The sequence below is a fragment of the Lissotriton vulgaris genome, chromosome 1_1, assembly GCF_964263255.1.
Source record: "Lissotriton vulgaris chromosome 1_1, aLisVul1.2, whole genome shotgun sequence".
NCBI lineage: Eukaryota > Metazoa > Chordata > Amphibia > Caudata > Salamandridae > Lissotriton > Lissotriton vulgaris.
This window is the reverse complement of record NC_141685.1, coordinates 1,089,245,975-1,089,267,221: the sequence shown is the minus strand read 5'-3', so window position 1 is coordinate 1,089,267,221 and position 21,247 is coordinate 1,089,245,975. Positions and strand designations below refer to the sequence as shown.

The 21,247-nt window shown below is 42.8% G+C and overlaps 1 protein-coding gene across 3 annotated transcripts in view; it reads right to left on the bottom strand.

Annotated features, from left to right (window-relative positions):
* Positions 1 to 21,247, bottom strand: part of SGSM3 (small G protein signaling modulator 3) — a 288,821-nt gene that overhangs the window by 49,266 nt on the left and 218,308 nt on the right. For all 3 annotated transcript variants that reach the window (XM_086963472.1, XM_086963474.1, XM_086963473.1), the window contains one exon: positions 1,520 to 1,574. In XM_086963472.1, the coding sequence (XP_086819598.1) occupies positions 1,520 to 1,574 (55 nt within the window). The remainder of the gene's footprint in view (positions 1 to 1,519; positions 1,575 to 21,247) is intronic.

The window sequence follows — 21,247 nt, the reverse complement described above, 5'->3', positions numbered from 1 at the left end:
GTATCATGATGAGAAATGATTTTATAAAAGGCATGATGCACTTTAATTTTCTGGATAAATCATATTTTTGTCCACCTATTACAGGGTCAGTCCCTAACTATAGGTGCAATGGTATGGACCATGGGCAACAAGGCAGCAACAATGGGTGTCCAGTACACAATTAAATCAGATGGTTTTCAACCCGCATATGGTATTAAGATGAGAAATGATTTTATAAAAAGCACGCTGCACTTTAAAATTCTGGATAAATTATATTCTTGTCCACCTATTCCGGGGTCAGTACCTATCTCTAGGTGCAAAGTTATTGCCCAGGGGCAACAAGGTTAACAAAATGCAACAGCAGAGTGCTGCCTTTAAAAATTCGTTCTGGTGCACGATTGCTTGTACTAATTAGGTTGATTTAACCAATGACCATTGACTAGTAAACGAATAATGGAGGGATTCAGCAGGGAATGTGGCACTTTATTTGCTATTTTGCATAAAAATAAATGACCAATAACAGTGAAAATATGATATTTTAGGGGTAAATGGCCTGTTAAGCGCAATAAGATCTATGAGATAAACCTATTGTAGATTGTGTTTTTTAATTTGTGCCTACTGAAGGATTTAACTGTATTTTAAGATGCTTGTTTTAAAATTATATTCATGCAATGTTTGTTTTAACTGTGTAAGATTGTAAATTTTAATTAACTGAGCAATAAACGTATTCATTCACTGGACAGATTGGTGCAACCTGGAAAAATTGAAAAGCGGGTTATATTAGCCAGTGCTTAATTTGAGCCAGTGGTTTCCGGTGCTTGGCACCAGCACTTAATTGAGAACACCGGTACTTAGGACAGTCTGCCACAAGGTGGTATTGATTGTCTAAATTACAGAGGAGCCCACAAGAGTTGTTTATTAATTAAATAAACATTTAAATGGACTAATGCCTACTCCATGCCATTCTCATAGCTTTGGGGGCCTGGAATAGTCTAAATTATAACCCTTGTAGGAGTGTGATGGTTAGTAGTTATTACTGTCACTGGCAGCACTGGCAGGGGCACTGGGTGGTGCAAGCTGCAGGTGCCTCCTCAGGAGGAAAATGGCAATTAAAGTTAATCAAACTAAGCACTGACAGTAGCAGAGGAGATGGAGGGGTTTGGAGCATGGACGGGAGAGAATAGAAGAACATATGAGTGAGGATACAGATTGCACTGATAGGGGACACTCAGTACAATACAAGTGAATTAATGTGTGAAAAGCAAATAAGTGCCAAGGTAAAGAGAGAAATAAAAGCAACAGGAGTACATAGGAGAATCATGGTTAAACGATGCCACAATAGCGAAGCAGCTGAAGCGCCTGCTACAGAGATATGCATGCGACATAAGTATGAAGTATTAATACTACTGTGAGGCAAACTGAGGCTTTCATCTTCCTAATCTTTGTAAAATAAGGAGTAGTGATAATACTGGATAACAAGAAGTTCTATCTTTGTGTTTAAGGTGAACATTAGTGTTCCACGCTCAGTACATCCTCTCACCTCGCAGTCCGTTCAATTCACCCACCCAGCAGTGCTCGTCTCGCTGTGAAATGATCTGTGGGGGGCACAATAGAAAAAATAAACTTTAGAATACCTCAGCAAGCAAAACAATAAATGAATACAATTAATAAAGAAATGTCTCTGTAGAGGAGATGTGTTGATTAAAGGAGCTATTTTGAAACACAAAAACACTGAATATTGGAGCACAGTAGAAATACCCCAGTCAAAGTAAGAATTCAACAAGTGCCTTCCTTGTTCAAATTTCACCAGGGGGTAAGTGAGAGCCCGCTTAGATGGTCATAAACTCCCCTCCTGCCTTCAACACCACCAACCTCATGCATGGGAAACACATGGATGCTCTATACCACAGACACAGTAGGTGTAACTGCTGCACTCCTGTCCTCTCTCTTCATTACCAAAACCAATGCTAAACTGTACCTGATCACAGCATCTCTGCACCTCATGGCCTGTCTGCACCCACCAAGACCTGAGAAAATGATGTACTGCGACTGTCCACCAGGTGTCACTGCTGCATCAGTATCTACTCCCTTCAGTACCTAAACATGTGCCATACTGTAACTAAGTATAGAGAGACTGCTGCCTCAGTGCTTGTATGCAGCCTCCAAGACTTGAGGCAATGTTGTACTGTGACTGAATATGGGGTGTCACTGTTAAGTTATGTATGTTATTTGGATTTATAACACGCACGGCCACTCATGAGTGTCCCGGCGCGATGTCCTAAGGGGAGCAAGGAGACTAGCAAATGAAAAGATACGTTTTAAGATTTTTCTTCAATGCTGACAGGTCTCCAATATTGTGTAATGCCAGGGGATGTGCATTCCACGCTGCCGCAGCCCTCGGAGTCAGAGACCTGCTCCCAGCCTCTGGAACTGAAATCGGGGAATCAGTGAGAGTCGGTGGGATGCCGATCGCAACAGTCTTGAGGGCACGTAGAAGGTAAAACCCTTTTGTAGATAGGATGGACCAATACCATGGAGGGCACGGTGGGCTAGGACCAGCGATTTGAACTTTACCCGTTCCGCTATGGGAAGCCAGTGAAGGGAGCGCAAGTGGTGACGCACGTTACGTCTGGTGGAAATGTCCAGCAGAAGTCTGGCTGTCGAGTTCTGGACTACCTGAAACTTTTTGATCTGGTAGCCAGGGATGCCAATGTAAAGTGCATTGGCATAATCCAGCCGTGACAGGATTAGAGCACATATGACCGTTTCTCTAGCTGCTTGAGGCAGGAGAGGCAAGAACTTTCTTAAAGTCTTGAGAAGGCCAAAGCAGATACCGGCCAACTTTGTGATGTGGAAAGAGAAAGAAAGGTTCTCATCAAACTATACCCCCAGGTTCTTCGCCAGCTTCCCTTCTGAGTAGGGCAGGGGAAAATCAGGTGGCCACAGAGCTAACCCGGAACCTGGGAGGGAATTTTCCAAACAGGAGAATCTCACTGTCACTGCAGCACCGGTATCTGTTTGTCGCAGCCTCTAACCCAATGCCGTACTGTGACTAGACATAGCATCTTCTCTGCCTCAGTGTCCCACTGCAACCTCCAAGTCCTGAGCCAGAGCTGTACTGTAACTGTCCACCAGTTGAATTACTTTACTGGTGTTTGCTCCCTTCACTACCTAAACCAATGCCATACCGTGATTAAGCACAGAATCACGGCTGCCTCAGTGCCAGTCTGCACCCTTCACGACGTAATTCAGTGTTGTACAATGAATGAATGAATGAATGAAATCATTTTATAGAGCATGCATTACCCAAGAGTGTCTTAACGTTGAACGGATCAAGAGCTGAAAAGGGGCATTAGGCTGAGAAAATAACATGGGTGACTCAGTTACTTAAAGTGGGACCAGCCAGGTCTTCAGCTGCCTTCTGAAAAGCTGCAGGGTGGGTTGTGAGCAGCGTGCAAGAGGTAGGTAGTTCCATAGTTTCCCCCCCTGGTACGCAAGCATTCTACCGCCCCAGCTTGCTCTATTAATTCTTGGGACCATGACCATGTGCACAGAGATAGTGCACCTAACCCAATGCCGTACTGTGAATGGACAATGTCACTGCTGCTTCAGGGTCTCTCTGCACCAACCCAGGACCCATGCCAAGTCAGTACGGCGACTGAGCGCTGGCCTCTGCCTCATCAATGGTGGCTCCCTCCAACACCTAAACCAGTGACAACATCACTGCCGCCTCGGCATCTGTCTGCACCCTTCAGGCCCCACGCCAATGGCATCCCTGCAGTGTACTCTAGGTGTCACTGCTGCGCCTGCCTTCTCCAGCACCTGAAACCAATGCTAAGCTGTGATTGGACACAGGAATCCGTCCTGTATTTCACAAACAAGCAGGATAAGCCACAAATATATGTGCTGGGCTCCAACCTGCTCTGGAGAGGACACGTAAGGCATGTCTGAAGTCATTTCCTTTTATATAGCGCTAAAAAACTAAGGGCCCGGTGTAGGTGGCCCAAATACTGGTCGGTAACGGTGAAATTCAGCAAATTTTACTTTTACCGACCGGCATTTAGGCATTCGTGATGTAGGGAAGGATTCGGTATTAAGGAATCGGTAAATACCGATTCCTTAATACAGATTCCTAATAGGCCTTGCATTTAAGGAATCGGTAATACTGATTCCTTAAATGCAATGTAGAAGGCACATAAAAGAGTGCTTTTGGGCCTTAAGGAAACGGTAATTACCACCAACTTCAAGTTGGTGGTAATTACATAATTTCTTTAAAAAAAGCACATTCTTGCTTTTTTTTATGTGCCATGTGGCACACATCCATACCCTTAGGGCATGCATGTGTGCCGCATGTGCACACAAGCACATTTCAGGGGTGCAACAGGGTGTCCTTGTAATACCTCCAGGTATTACCGATTCAGTAATACCGAATCAGAAATACAGAATGTCTTCACATTCATTCCTATGGGCCTCCAAGCCCATAGGAATAAATGGGTAGGTATTCGTTATTACCGAATCTCAATTACCGATTCGGTAATAACGAATATTAAGAATTCGGTATTTTTTACCGAATTCTTACCTACATCTGAAATACCGATTTCTAAATATCGAATCGGTAAAATTCAATATTAAGAATTCAGTATGTCACTGTTACCTACATCGGGTCCTAAGTGCTTATTTTCCAGGAATATTGAGTTTATTATAATAGGTGAATCTTTAATGCCTCGTGTGGGTCAAAATATCATGACCTTCGTTAAGTCGGTCCGACAGTGTGTTCCATGGGTTACTTGTCTCATTCAGGGTTATCCGCCCTTAATCTGTTTATTTTCTTTGTTTGCAGAATCCGCAATATTGCAGGTTTCTACTACGACTACATATTCTGGGGGAATCTTAAGGAACTCCAGAGCCAATTCATCCACTGATTTGTGCACCGATGTCTGAGTTGAACATATAATCAATCGGTTGTTCACATCCGCACATAGAGGGGGTTACAGTAAAATAATGTTTGGGGGCCTGCAATCCCTGTAGAAAACCCGGTATCTACTTTCCTGATTACATTCGAGTTCTGACGTCTCTAGTAGCCTCTAATAATGAAATGGCACATGTTCTCTATTCTAAAAAGTTATTAATTTTGAGTTGTGATGTCATGATGTCTGCTGCCATGAATCGAGAACGACCAGTGAGAGTCCCAACTGATTTCATTCTTGACCTAGCTCGTTTGACACTACAAAAGAACTTTTTTACTTTTGATTCAGAGTTCTTTTTTCAAATAAAAGGGGTAGCGATGGGCTGTCCCTTTGCTCCTGAGCTGGCGATAATGTTTATGGGGCTGTTTGAAGAAAAATTTATCTATAACAACAATCCATATGGCCACCATATTTCCAACTATATGCGCTATATAGACGACCTGTTTCTAATCTGGACAGGAAACCAAGAAGATCTGAACAATTTTGTGGAATGGCTTAACTCAAGAACAGCCGATATCCAATTTTCAGCCACATCATCGAAGGAATCCATTACATTTCTGGACGTGGAAATCCAACCACAAGCACAGGGTCTAAGTACAACTTTATTTCGCAAACCATCAGATAGAAATAAAGCGCTACACTTTACCAGCAACCACCCGCGAAATCTAAAAGAGAACTTGCCCTATGGACAATTCCTTAGAATCCGACGGAATTGCTCTACCAAGGAGGAATATTTCAAACATGCAGGCCATTTAAAAGAACGCCTGACACTAAGAGGATACCCTAAAAAACTCTTAAAAAATTCCCTCAAAAGAGCATGGTGGACCCCCAGAGAGACCCTACTTGAAAAGAAAGTGAAACAAGATCTCAGAAGAATGGTATGCGTCACCACCTTTTGCCCAGCAGCAAATCAATATAAAAAATTGATTTTGTCCAATTGGCATCTACTCAAAAACCTGCATGAAGATCTATCAGCCCCGCCAATGTTTGCTTTTAAGAAAGAAAAAAGCATAGCTAATCACATCATAAGAGCAGCCCTCCCGCCGGTGAAACCACCTACTCTACAAAGCCTTTTTGGATTACCTCCCACCAAAGGCCACCACAAATGCGGCACGTGCATATGCTGCGATGAAACCATTGAGGACTCTGTCTTCACATTTGAAAACATTCATTGGAAGCACGACACATTTACAAATTGTAAAACAAAAAATGTTGTCTACGCAATCGTCTGCCCGTGTCCTTTGGTTTACATAGGTAAGACCACACAAGAAGTAAGGAGCAGGATCACTCAGCTTAAATCCCGGATAAGGAGAGGAGTAGAGAACGCCCCACTAGTCAACCACTGGACAAATATGAAACATAAACAATCGGACCTAAGATGGACAGTCTTGTCGAAAATTGAAAAAGATCCCAGGGGCGGAGATTTGGATGCCAAATTAGCCCAACGTGAGGCATTACTAATAATGAAGTTCAATACCGCCTTGCGAGGGCTAAACGAGATGTCGGAGATCTATAAAACCAACACTTGAACTACTCAGGCCCGCAGACTCGCACTGCAGTGAACTACAAGTCCCAGAAGTCTCTGAGAGTCTTATCAACCAGGAAGTACCAGTCCAAACTGCTCTGCAGCTCTGATTCACTCTGCAGCACGACTCCGAGGACGAAGGACCCGTTGTCCAACCCGGTATGTAGTTTTTCACGATGACCGTCATGATCTGCTCACGCAAGCCTCATCACAAACCTAACCATAGGCCCCCCTCTCTCACGCTTTTTTTGCAGTGAAGTAGAGGCGCAAATCAAGCCCGGTCCGCGAAAAACTAGAAGCATGGACTAGACGTCAAAGACAGCCGCTGACGTCAGTGCAGGTAAACATCCTCCACCGCGCCTCACAGTTAGAAAGCACACTGTAGGTTTGAAATTAAGCGCGCTTGTTTTATTTCTTTTATTCACAGCCCCTGTATGCACACCACGGTGAAACCTTTGAAACCATTCTACCTTGACTTTTCCAGTCTCGAATTTTGTGACTCTGGTTCAATTGCTAAAGGTAGGCTTTGGTTTGACTCAGGGCGAGTGTCTCTCTCTTCCAACTAGTTTGTTAGACTAAGCTCCCCATTTCTGATTATTTCCACAGAACCAGTACAGGTCCTGAGGAGAACCCTATTAATCATAAGGGTTCGAAACGCGTCGACCACCTTTCCCACGTATCTGGTCTACATCTCTTGCGTTACAAACAAGTTTGTGTACCAACCTCTTTAAGAAGAATACTCCTATTCAAAAATTGAGTTGAAAAGACTTTAGGAATATCTCTCTAAAAAAACATCAAGGGATTAATCCGACTGATTTATGACCGATACGTGGTTTCATGTATTTTTGTATTTTTTGTATCTAGTTGTTGTTTGCATTGTTTTACTGATTATTGTGTATGCAAGTGTTTCGTATGATTGGAAGGCCATGAATGTCGAGAGTGTGTAAATAATTTTTCTACATGTAATTGTTGTTCACTGTACATATATATACACAAAAAACTGTCGTTTTTTCCATGCACTAAAAACAATGTGTTACTTATAACAAAAATATCTTTTGAAAAGAGGAATAAATTCCCAGTTGCCAAATGATTTTGCAGGTTGTTTATGCTTTATTCTGAACACCAGCTAGACTCATCCTTGTTTGTAAATAACCTTTCTCAGCAGTGGCGCTTGTGTTGCTTTCTAGTTTAGTTTGGCTCAGCCGTGCTGAGTAACGAGTCAAGACCCTAGGGTGTTTTGCGGGTCTGCTGCCATGAGCCATCTACCAAGGTCAAAATTACAGCTGCAGTTAATAAACAATGACAATTAAAACTGGCCAGCAGAAAGGAGGTCATTATGGCAACATGTTTATTTTTTTTATACAATAGGTCATTACCGGACGGATATATTCTCTCTGCAGGTTTCGACCTATTCTGACCAACAGTATTTTTCTCACATTAAACTGATTCTGATTTATTTTTTCAACAAATTATTAACTTCTTTTCGATATGTCTGTATTCACATACAGATTCTGCTTTTAATCTTCATGTCGGAAACTGGAATAGAGTGTAAATTGTTTTTGGGAAGACAATTTCTTTTTCGATCATAAATGTATGTTTATTGAAACCAAATGTATTTAAAACAATAAAACAACAACCATTTCTAATAATACAAATTTCCAGCAAATATCAGAATAATACAATAAACACCTTCATAAAAAGTCTAAACACCAATTCCCGAATTATGCTATAGCATAAGGCTTTAAAATATGAATTATAATATCTCTCACTTTAAAATGTCACTGACCACAATTGAAAGCCTTCCGATTGCGCAAGTCACATCTAAATATTTAGTTTCTATTCCAAATTCAACTGCTTGTCTATTCTCACAAATCCCACAGTTAAGAAAAATTGGTGGGAAGAGTGATGACGTGATAGTCTACGATAAGGAATAAAGTACCCTGCTATAAAATATAAGTAGGCCGTCTGGTTTTAGGTTTAAACCTATAATAACCGACAAAAACCCACTGGAAGAGAAATAGCCCTCAGAACTGTAAAAATATATACACTGAAAAAAACCCTGCACAACCATAAACTAAATGCAATTCAAAGAAAGGAAAAGGAGAGTAAAACTGAAGGGGCCAATACAAAGTAACTGTTATATAAAGTAGCAGTAAGAAAGACTGGGCTAACATTAATCTGTTTGAGTTGTGTTGTTTAGTGATATCACTAAGATTTTGTTTCCTCTTCCTTTTTCAGTTTTGTGGTCTTTGGTCTAAAGATACAGGGGTTAGAAGCATGTTTTAGGTGTTGTTTATTTGTTTTATAAACTGTAGAGAATCAGGAAATATCAAAACCATATTTGATTTTTTTGGCTATGCTTGAGTCTTTCACTGATAGGATATATGTAGGTTTCATAAGAATCTTTCCCAATATGTACCATCACACTTACCCACAGAGACTGGGTAAACACCCGTGATACATCAGAACCCTTTTCTATGGAGTCAGTATTGATAGTAGGTGAATTGCCAAACACCCCAGGCTTTAAACATTCAATGCGAGGTATAGTGGCAGGTATATGTAAAAATATTGCAGTCACAAAGCATCTGGGATACTGGTGAAAACATAACACTAGACTTTTGGAAAACATGCAACGCAGTGTCACTTGGAATACTTATGCTAAAAATTCTTACCAAGTTCAACAAAGATTGGAGTGATTTTGTTTGTATTCGCAGTGATTAAGGTATGTATATGAAAAAGTTATGTGATGACCTGTCAAAATCGATACCTGAGCTGAAGTGCTTTCCTGTAAGAGATCCTTGCCACTTGTCAAATGGCAAGCTGAAAGCATCTTTACAATCTTCAGAGTTAATGAAGAATGCTATGGACTTTTTAGTCCATTCTGGTGCACTGTTTTGTTATGTACGGAAATTAAAATGCACATATTTCTCATTTTGTGCTTTGTGTGGCATCAACGAAAGAGTCATCCCAACTGTGTCACTTAGCTGGTGGTTCTTAGTCCTAAAGGCCCTGAATGCTATATTATCCATGTGGCAACCATTTACAGAACTTTGGCTGAGTGATGTAGCCAAAGGCAAGAAATGTGAGGATCTTCGGTCACATGTGGATAGTGATTTGAAAAAAGTACACTACTGGATTCTTATATTTTTACAGGAAAGCATTACTGCTGTAGTGGACATAATAAAAAAACTATAGTCTGAAAACACCCTTGTTTACCAAGTGTTCAGCATAATTGGTGTAGATGTGAAACATCTGCTTGAGAGTAGACTGGGCAACACTTTTAGTGACTTTGGCACTGCAAAATATTCCATATTAGAGTCCTTGCCTCTTGGTAAGTAAAGAAATGTTGAGGAGCAATTCGGGAACTTTTATTTTAGAATGTATGAGAAATAGCCCTTCACCAACCATGGCATTTGAAGTCAATGAAGCCTCACTGTGGTACTCTGCACAAGTAATAATTCCCTTCCGTAAAGGGAAATTTTCTCCTGAGTTTCAAAAGTGCTGCCTCATTTTTGACCGCTTTAATAACTCTGACAGCATAAGCGCCCAATTCAACGCATAGGTTGCAGAACCTGTAGTAGAGAATCACAATCTTCAGGAGCACAAGTATTAGCATGGAAAGCTATGTCAGAGGCCAGAGTTAGCAAATTGTAAACTGGCTAATTGGTGTTTCCTGTCTCAAGTGCCAATGTTGAGAGGGCCTTTTCACACATAAAAGTTTACATGGGAAGAAAAGAGTGGAAGTTCATGACCAAAGACTCACTGAAGAAGTATTGTATGGTGCACTACGATAAGTTTGATTTGTAAAAATGTATTTGGATCTTATTTACACTGTACATACACTGTCTATAAACCATGCACTATCAGTGCAGAAAGCAAACAATAATAAAAGCAAAAAGCTCCTTAAACACAGGAAAACACTGTTTCTGTTGTTTTTGATGGCGTGAAAATGTGTAACCACTGATAACTACTGTTTTTTAAGGTATTGAAATCGCTTGAAAACACTGAAAAAACCCCACCAGAATTTACCAGAAATAGAAACTGAAAACATGAAAACCTAAATATAAAGATTTTTATGACCTTATTAAGGATTTGCCTTACAGCCTCGCTCCTCTCTATTATCACAGAACTCCTCGGTGACTTTCACTATCTGCACGGAGGGAACTTTATCCCATATTTAACTGTAGCCCGATGATTACCTTAATTACAGTGGTTCAGTTCTCATGTATAGTAAAAGTTGTATCAGGAGCTATAAACTGAAGTCAGTGCTAGAAATTTAGATTGCTACTTACTCATTCATTTCAGCCGTGAGTCTAAATTAATTGGTCCTTTGGTCTGAAGGTGTCACAAATCATTTCAGCCGTGAGTCTAAATTAATTGGGCCTTTGGTCTGAAGGTGTCACAAATCTGAAAGTCTGACTACAATGTTTAAGGAAATGCCTTTTTTTGCATGATCGATATGCCCCCATGTTTGTGGGCTGATTCTGATGGTTTTTCAACTCTGAAGGTGCACTGAGGTTGGCTAAACAGACCTCCATGGGATTGCTACAACCCTTAAAAGGTATCAGTCTAATTGGTTCATCCACAACTGACATACTTTAATTTACTTACAAGTCCCTAGTATATGGTACCAGAGGTACCAACGGTCTATAAGTTAAAGTGTTTCCCGTGGACTGCAGCACTTTTTGTGCCACCACAAGTGTAATAAGGCAAAGTGTGACTCCCAACCTGCAATTGCTACCAGGAAGAGCAGTTTTAAGATTCCTAATCTACGTGGCCCTTTAATGTAAGAGCACAGCCCAAACCTTCCTTTTTACCAGTTATGAGCCACCCTACTTGGCGCTATAAGCAGGATGCATTATATTAAAAAGTTGGATATGTAGTTCTTAAATGTACATATCTCGACAGTAAAAGCCCTGCATTGTCATTTTTACTGTGGAAAGGCTAGTAGCCCCATTGGCACGTACAGGGTTACACGTTGGAAGCTCCGCAGTGCTAATTTCTGAATGAGACTACTAAATATGCTACTTCAAAGTATCAATAGAATTGTTGAACTAAACTGGACTTCATGTTCAACTCAAAGTTAATGTAACGTTTGCACAAGTGGCAACTTTAGTAAGAAGCTACTTTGTTGGCCACAGTTTTCACATGATTGTTTATGGTTGCTAGTTACAAGACAGCCTGCTGTCATTCTCACCTACCCCCAGGCGGGCATCCTGGGGGGTGGGGGAAGGTGTGAATGACTCTCGGAAAAGAATACTGAAAGTCTGCCGTTGGGCAAGATGTGAGGTCTCCCTGTCAGGAAGGCCAAACAGGGTGTGAGCCCAAAAGGCGAGCTTCCAAGGGCAGACAGGTTGGCATTGAGGACAGAGAGGGGGAAGCCATTGTCAAAGTGTTTTTTTCCGTAGACATTTAGCCCCCAGTAGCCACACCTCTGAGGTGGGCTAGGAAGTTCCACAAACCAAGAGAAGTGTTATACCATGTTGGGAGTTGGCAGAATAGCGTGGGACAGCTAGATGCCACACTTCACAGGAAGTCATCACTAGACAGGAGGGGACCGTGTAACCCATTGGCTAGTAGTCACCACATGCCCTGAGTGCACTAACTGGGCAAAAAAGTGGCTCCCCCAGCACCCACACCTCAGATCACATCTGTACTAGGGAGAGGATCAAAGAAGGACTGCCCTGCTGTTCCCTGGACCCATTAAAGAGTGACTGCACCAAGACTGGATTGCACCTGCTGCGATTTGGGATAGAAATGAGGCTTGTGCCTGTGGTGCCCTGCTCGAGGAAAAGTCTTCCTCGAGCCAGAGGAGGAAGAAATAAACTCCAAAACTCAGTTGTCTGACTTCTTAATACAGCTACAGGGCCTCAAAGCTGAAGATGCTTGCCTTGGCGAGATGGTAGCCAAGAACGCCTGACTGCCAACGTGTTACTTGGGATACCAAGACCCGAGCCTCAAGAGTTGCACTTGAGCATTCTAGGCCCGGGAGAGTGGTCAGATGGCAGTTTGGTCACCCAAGACGGAGCTATCACCAGTTAAAGGGAACCGATGGTTCTGCTGCAGCCGGAGAGTAGTAGACCAGTGGCAATTGGTTTTTGGCTGGACTTCACCCTGACTCCAAAGGACATCGACCCCCATGACCAAAGTCACCCCACCATGCTTGTGGACTGAGGAGTAGCCCCAGGAAGACCCTCATCACCAGATCATCATTCTTCAGCATCTTCTGCATCCTGTAGCCTGTATCCCTTGCATTAGGACTACTCCATTGAATTTTCTGGAGGTTCGTCTTCAGAGCCTGGATCTGGAATGGAGACTCCGTTGACTGCAAGGTAACTTCACCCAAGACTCTTTGGAATGCTGTGACTCACTCCCTGCTGAAGTTGGTCACCCAAACAGAGTCAGAGTAGTAGTTTACAACTTTATAAAAGTTTGCAAAGTTTGATCGCAAACCATTACAGTGATTTATTGTTACTTCAACAATTCGTATCTCAGGAATCCTCTAATGGAATTTAGTTGTTGAGGTGATATTTTGAAGATAAGACTACAACCTATTTTAATAAATTGGTGATTTAAAGCTTTACAATTGTTGCTTTGATAAAGCCTGACTGCTCAGAGCCATAGCTACCCAGGGTTCAGCTAAGGTTTTTCAAACAAATCTAACTGGACCCAGCACAGGTAGTGAGTTTATTAAACAGCTTTCATCTCACACTGCTATTGCTTTATGCATCAGAGCTAATCACCACGAATCCAATATTTGACCTATTGAGGCTCAATTAGTTACCGTCCACCTATTCTGGGATGCTGCTTAAAGATGCTCTCCTTTCTACTGTCCTTTTCTGGGTCAAATGAATATGAGTAGATTATTATCAACATAATTGTGAATACTGGCTCTAGGCCATTACCAAAGAGTTTAAGGGTTCTTGACAAAACACTCCAAATCAGGAAGGACAGACAAGAACGATGCTGCATATCGTACCGCGTTCTTTCAGGATTTAACACAGTTTGATTAACCTGGATTCTTGCAAATCTACTGGATAGAAAGGGACTTCCCAAGCATTTTACTGCTTCCGATACCCTGACCCCCTCTCCCAATCTCTTGATCAAGATAGGGTGGGCAAGAGGGTTAAAGCAGTGAAGTAGTCAAGTAACAGAAGCAACGTTTTTGTTTGAATTCTCCATGATTTCAATTATAGACATTTACACATCTAGGGTGAAGCATCTTGGCCTGGGTCAGATGCACTATTGTCATTCACCCAGGAGCCTTGTTTTGCATGCAATGTTTAAAGTTTAAGAGCTGAGGGTTACTCCAGTGCATCAAGCTCAAAAGGGATGTTTGTTTGGGTGGTAGTTTTGTGGACCATCTGTGGCCAGCATGGTTTTGTTAATAAGAGAGGTCACCAAGGTATTATTGTGATCAGATCAGAACAATGTCAGCCCTAAATGACCAGCAAGACTCAATGCATTCAACAATCAACCCAGAAGGGCATGGATCACCTGGAAATGTGGTTGGATTTAGAGGTCTCTTTACTGATGTAACTTCCTTGGTAGTTATTTCGATTAAGGAGATGTTAGGTGGGGTCTTTCCTGTTCATACCTTTATTACTTGAATCCGCTGTGGTCTGTACTTCTTTTTACTGTCCATTTCTATCCCATTTATATATTTCCTGAAAAATAATTCTGTAACAGAATCCCTTCCATCTACACGTTTGAATGTTAGGCAGGCATGATGTTTTATAACTGAGGATAAGCCATTGTGTTATGTTTTTTTAAATATTGTAACTTTTTGTCTGGAAGAAACAGCCTCTTTCTCATTTAAGATGGCTCTAAAAAGAAAAATTGTCTCTCATCTTCTTTAGCACTGCTGGACTAGACTCCATTTGCTCTTCCCACCTCCATTCTTGTATCTTAAATGTTTTTTCATTGGGATCGACGACTGGATGTTAGTTAATTTGTTTCTGTCTATTACTCTTCCTCTCTTCATCGAGGAATATTCACCAACATATTTTGAAACTAGTGTATTATATATGTGCAGTGCGTTTTTAACCTTATTAGAATCATACAATTTCCCTATTTTGATCTCAAATGGTCGCAAGACAACCCTAGAGAGCACTGATTAGTGGACATGGGAATGGGGAGCTCCTTCTATGTCCCCAGGAAGAAACCAACACTAGGTGACAACATTCTGGGATATTTGTTTACCCACCAGCCCGTAAGGAAGGCAAGACAGGGTGACACCCCCAGCTCTGCGTTGGCGCTCACAAAGGCAGGCCTGCAAGATAGCCCCAGCTCTTTCAAAGTAGAACCACCCGATGAACTACGGCAAGACTTTGCAAAGGGCCTTGAGGAACTACGCTCAAACCTCTGCACCAAAATAACAGACCTTAGGACGGATGCAGATTCATTAGGACAGAGACTGGTTGAGATACAGACACCTAGAGATGGTCAGTTCTGTGCAAATCGTGACAAAGGAAAAATGTGCCACAACGGAAGACTAGCACAAGCGTGCGATGAAGAAGCTTGAGGAACTGAAAAACTGCTCCAGGTGAGAAAAAATACACATCAGGGGACTTAGTGAAGAGGTCTCATACACTGATCTGGACACCTTTGTGGTGGGCATGCTGTCCTTGCTAACAGGAGACAACCTCTCTGAGATAAGAGCAGACAGGTTACATCGTGTAGGTGCCATGGCATTTTTTCAACAGCAACGCCCTAGAGATGTGCTGATGAAGTTTCACTACTTCATGGAGAAAGAGATAGTTCTACAAAAGTCCAGGAAGGCAGGAGAAGTGAGCTGTCAACATTATATGTGCACCATCTTCCAGGACATCTCCCAGCCTACACTGCAGAGGTGGGGAGCCCTACAGCCCATTACTATGAAACTGCGGAGGATACCGGGGATCAAGAACGGCTCTGGGGTACCTGGCTTCAGGCTGAGTTACACAACAGATAGGGCACTGGATTATACTCAAGGGGGGTACATTTGTGACTCTGTGTAAAGATGGACCCCACAGAATGCTGGATAATGATCCAGAGATGACCCGAATCATGTCAACAGCACTGCCCTCGCTGCCTACTGCGCTACAAATGGGGGCCTAAGGGACTTGAGTTGGCCCTGGACAATGCCCCCTCACCCTGATGTGAATATTCTTTAGTTTAGGGCTCCATGGGAGGGCCTGGGCTGGGGAGAGACAAGTCACACCTACTGACTGCTTTGGCAGAACTGACACAGGCATAGCTTAAGCTTAATTTCTGGGGGGCAGGTGAGAGCGGGAGGGAGATCTTGGGAACTGGTGCTTTCAGAGCAGACTTGTTTGCCTCTGGAGGGGCTTGGTCGAGCTTGTGGCTCTGGCATCCTACCTCTTTGTTCGCTGACACAAGGTGCACATGTAACCCTCTCCTATCACACTGTTCAATTGACCTGACAATATGTTTGACGTTACAAATTTGGGATGTTTTTCTGACATTGTTGTTGCTTTGTTAGGTTATTTGAGTTCTTGGGGTTTGACGGGGTGAACAGACCGTTGCATTCACCACATCGAATCTCTCTGCTTAACCCTGGTCCGACTCACTTTAGCAGCCCATTTTTAAGGACTTACCCATGATCCAGTTGGTCTCACTAAATGTGATGGGCCTTAACTCCCTGAATAAATGGGAAGCAGTGGGGAGATAACCCTGGGAATCCAGCCCAGACATTATTTGCTTACAGGAGACTCACCTCCTCTGCAGAGATTAGGGGAAATTGAAACATGCTGCACACCCCATCAGCTTTCACTCTTCAGCCCATATCAAACAGAAAGGGGTAGCAATATACTTTAGACGTAACCTCCGGTCTTCATTACAAATATCTATGCAGATAAAGCGCGGAGATACTCCCCCGGGAGTGATTCTAGCGCTATATAAACACGCAAATTAAAATCAAATTAAATAAAGAGGGTAGATATCATATTCTTCTAGGGATGCTTCATGGGTGCAGTATATGCTCCAAATGCTGCCCAAGACACATTTCTGACTGAATTCCAAGGAAAGCTAGCAGAGGTGGCCAGAGGAGATATCATCCTGGCCGGAGACCTAAATATGGTGTGAAGCCCACACATTGGCTAGGTGGGAGGGCATAGCACCAATGCTGTTGCCTTTCCCAAGATGCTGAGACGGTCCACGGAGCGGGAGCTCAATTCAGTACACAAGGCCTACACTTTCTACTCTCATGTACACTGCACCCACTCGAGAATTGATTATATTTTACTGAGCAACTCCTTTATTGAATGCACCTGCACCTCAGACGTCGGCCCAATATCCACAGTTGACGACGCTCTTGTCCGGGTTCAGCTAGGCATAGGAACCAGGACGAAGGAGAAACTGTTGGTTGCACCCATCCCTACTTAGAGATCCAGTTACTATAAGAGATAGGTCAACAAATAAAGGAGTACTTTCACCACAATGAGGGTGGGGAGCTACCCATCAAGGGAGTGTGGGAAGCTTTTAAGGCAGTGATCCGGGGGCAATTAACAGAGGTGGCTGCCGAAAGAGCGCCGCTACATAGACTTGAAGTACAATAACTGGGGGGGTGGGGGGAGATTTGGGAGCGAGAGCGGCATCAGCTTCTCTCACTTCGCGTCATGCAGGCTCTCACAATAGCTAGAGGTCAACTACGAATGCACCGCACTAATAGAGCAGTTCTCTCTCTACTACACATCAAACAATGACGTATGTTGCAGGTGACAAAGTGGGGGCTCACTTGGCCAGGCTCTTAAAGGTCAACAGAGAAACTGAATATGTGAAAGAACTAGTAGACTGCTTGGGACCAGGCTTCTAGATGACGAAAGGAAGGTAAAAGAATTTCGAGCTTCTATGAGCAACTTTATAGGGGAATTCCTAACGACAAAGAGGCCTTCGTTGTGCTGATCCAAACTGGTCGATCTCACAGCCGCCCAGAGAGACCTTATCAAGGGTCCCATTCCCCCTGAAGCGGTACGGTCGGCAATCAAAGTCCTTAAAACTAGCAAGACCCCAGAGACGAACGGTCTTACTGTCTAATTCTACAAACTGCATTCTCCCCAATTAATCCTGAAGCGTACCAACCTGTTTAACCACTGTGCCAACATGTGGACGGTAGCCCGAACGATGGGGGAAGCAGTGGTAACAGTCATGCCAAAACCCTACACAGATGTTGGTCAGTGCATCTCTTACCGACCTAATGCTTTATTAAACATCAACCCTAAATTGAACAAGAAAATTCTTGCGAAATTCAGGTGATACCAAAAAGATAGGATAGGCTACAAAGAGATATAAACTCTTCATCTATCCCATCTTTGGGGCGGAAAATACATCACAAATTATAGTTCCGATGGCACTACATGCCCCACACATTGCACTGCATGTACCCCAATACTTCCCCGAGATATTGGAAAGGGTGCTGAGCACTAGGTGATGCACTACACATATGGTAGGACTGTCCAAACATTCGACCATCCTGGGAGGGGGTCTCCAAATCTCTTCTGAAAGTCCTCCCTTTCTCAATCCCTGCATCATCAGTTGGGATGCTCTTGGGTTTGAAACCTCTCAATTTGGGTCAGATGTCCACAGACAAATGGCATATGTGCCTTCAGTGCCTAGGAGCACCACAACTCACTATAGCTCACCACTGGAAGAAACCACACGGCCCTCACGGGCATACAGTGGCATCATCGACTCTGGGCCATTCTAGCAATGGAGCGTGTATTTAGTACCATACAGGTGTCCCAATTGGCTTTAGAAGCCAAGTGTAAACCATTGGTACAGCTTAAGCAGAGGTCCGCCAAGCCAGGCGCTCCCCCCACGATGGAAAGCCCTACATCTCTTTCATTAACTGGGCTAATGGAGAACTTCTTATTCTTGCAGGGGTAACAAATGGGCCCACAGATGTATCTGGGAGGGATACCTGGAGCCAGGGTCTGCTTCATAAGGACTATACGATTTTAGAGCGATGCACAGATGTAGTTCAGCTTCTGCAGTTGGAGTGGGTAGGTGCTGGAGGGGGTGGGGGTTTACTGATGTCCAGGCAACAGGGGAGAAATCTGAAAATCATGGTCTAATAGGTGTTGCACTGAATCGTACCTTCTGTAACCCTTCTCTAATAGACCATACCAGTTGTGTGCTTGGCTCCCTCATTGTTATTCAGATCTAAGTCTTTTTGCTTTTGTTTCTGAAAACGTTTATATAAAATATTTTAAAACAAAACGTACCATTGTCTAAGTTGAAGCTTGTCACTCAATCAAAAATACGTCCTTTCTGATGGGTCAAGTTATACGCAAGTTATAAGAGCCCATACCTGCAAGGCTTTTCCACATTTCTGGGCCATTTAAATGTCTATCTTACCAAATGATAAACCTTTTATGACAGCAGTTTCTAGAAATTCCATCCCAAAATTATTAATTATTTTGAGGGGCAGCCATCATTGTCTTGCGTCTATGCACCTCACAGTGTCATGATCAAATGTTCCACTCAATGGCATACGGTTAAGTGTGATCTAAAGATCTCCCCCGACCTACCACATTTGTTATGTATGGGTTCTAGCAGCTCTTATAAAGCTATTGTTTTTAAGGAAAGACATAAGAATGTGCAGGCTTCACGCTTTGTTCAGCCATGTTTCAGGCACCAGTGCTACATTAATCTCTTTGTCCTTTATTAGATTAAGCGATAAACACTGTGGGCTTCTACTGGGTGTACATTGATTGTAATGCATTTTAGATTGCTGATGTTGTTAGGGCAGAGACTCCCTATTGCTGAACATAAGCTCTATACAGAATTGTCAACATTATTTGTAGTGATGGTGAAAATTTGCTTATGGGATCCGGAAGAGGAGGAGAGACGAACCACTTGGATATTCACTTCAATTTCTTGTCATTCATGTTGCTTATCTCACCGAGGTTACCCATACAACATCCCCCATCTATTTGACCCTTTGTCATAGTAGTGGGGGTTATACTATTATAATTGTACTATTAATTATATCAGGCTTTTTCATGTTTGGCAAACATTCCAGGTTTGTCTCCTGCTTGAAATCACCACATTCTCCTGCCTTCTGACCTTACCCTAATAATACAACACTTTTCTCAGGAAAAGCTCTATGCCAAAGAAAGCATACCTACAGAAACATATGCCTTCCTTTCTGTCCCTGAATGTCATATTCAGGAAGGGAAAGGCAAACACGTTCTGTTTAAAAAAAGAACAACACAGATGGACCCAATATGACCTGTTAAAGGTCTCCAACAAGGTTGCGCTGTCAGATCGCAAAAAAAAAAAAAAAACATTCAGATGCTTTAGGCAGTAGATTTGAAAAACAGGCATATGGTCTGTATTTGTGAGAAGAGCTAAATCAAGATGACTTCTGGAAACAGACATATCATGCTCTTTAGAAATACATGGCTTAATTAGAGGAACACATCAGGCAATGTAGGGCCTACCAAGAGAGGCATCTAGAATAATAAGGGAGGCATCTGGACAACACAGAGTGTACTGGTAAGCGCAAAACACCCACGGCACTAAAAAGTCAAACATTCGGTCATGTAGTTCCTACCAATCTGCAAGATCTGCGCGTTTGTTGGACAACATAAACTAGGGCTTGGCGTCTAGACTGATTCCGGTCACCCTCACAGGATATTTTGGCCTAGAGACCAGCTAACTCACAGTGCCACCGTAAGCCCCACTAACCTTACCAGGGAGAGAATGGTTTCTGGCAACCACTGAACAGGACAACCCTGACCGCTCAGGGATTGTAGAAACAGTACAGAACCTTTCGCTCAGTCACCTGTGCTCACTTATTCTCAAAGAGGTATACAGAGAATACACAGTGGGATGCTTTCTATATATTTATTGAACCAACGTTATTCTTGTATAAAATACATGTGATGCAATGATTAATAGATAGAAGCAGATAAAAGGGATTACAAGCACCAAAAGCGTGAATGGTATATATAGTTCTAACATGGTGCTAAGACAATGTAAATATGCAGGAATGTAAAAACAAGGCAGTAATCGAGAGTACTCTTACCATGCGAAAGCTACTCTAAGAGTACCTAGAGAGTGTGTAGGTGTGGAGTGAAGCATCACCCCAAGGGACGATCCAACCCCATTTCCTGATGGGGGATAATGAAGAACCCAGTCTTGGTCACAAACTGGACACCTTTCAAAAGATGTCAGACTGCTGGGTGTGAAGTCTCAGCATGCAAGGACCCTCGGTGTCAGCTGAAGTACCTCCTTTCCTAATCTACGGGATGCTTGGCTTTTATAATAGAAAGCAGCCTTGTGATGTGCGTGTAGATTAGTGCTGTTATGGATATGTAGATAGCCTTGTTGCCCCATGGATGAAGATAGAGACGACATTTGTACATAGTCCGTGAAGAAACCTTATACATGATGTTCAGAGCATTGTAATAATTTCGCAAAGTTATATGTGTAATTCAGTTTAGTTTCCGGGAAATTAATCCAACATTGTCACACACGCAAATATGTGCAAAAAGGTCAAAGCTGAAGAATAGAACAATGTAAGAAATAAGCTGCTTCGCTACATGAGCCTAACTCGGGAATATAACAACTCCTAGAGTAAGGACCTACTGGAAGACATGCTTCGGACAATGCACATTGTAGAGCGCATATCTCACCCGGAAGGGCAACCTGCCAATAACAAGCAGGTGCCACGCGGGCTGTGTCGGTGTCGCACCTAATGGAAAACCCAGGTCTTCAGTTGCTTGCAGAACTCTAGTACTGAGGAGAAGGCTCTGATGTCGGAGGTCAG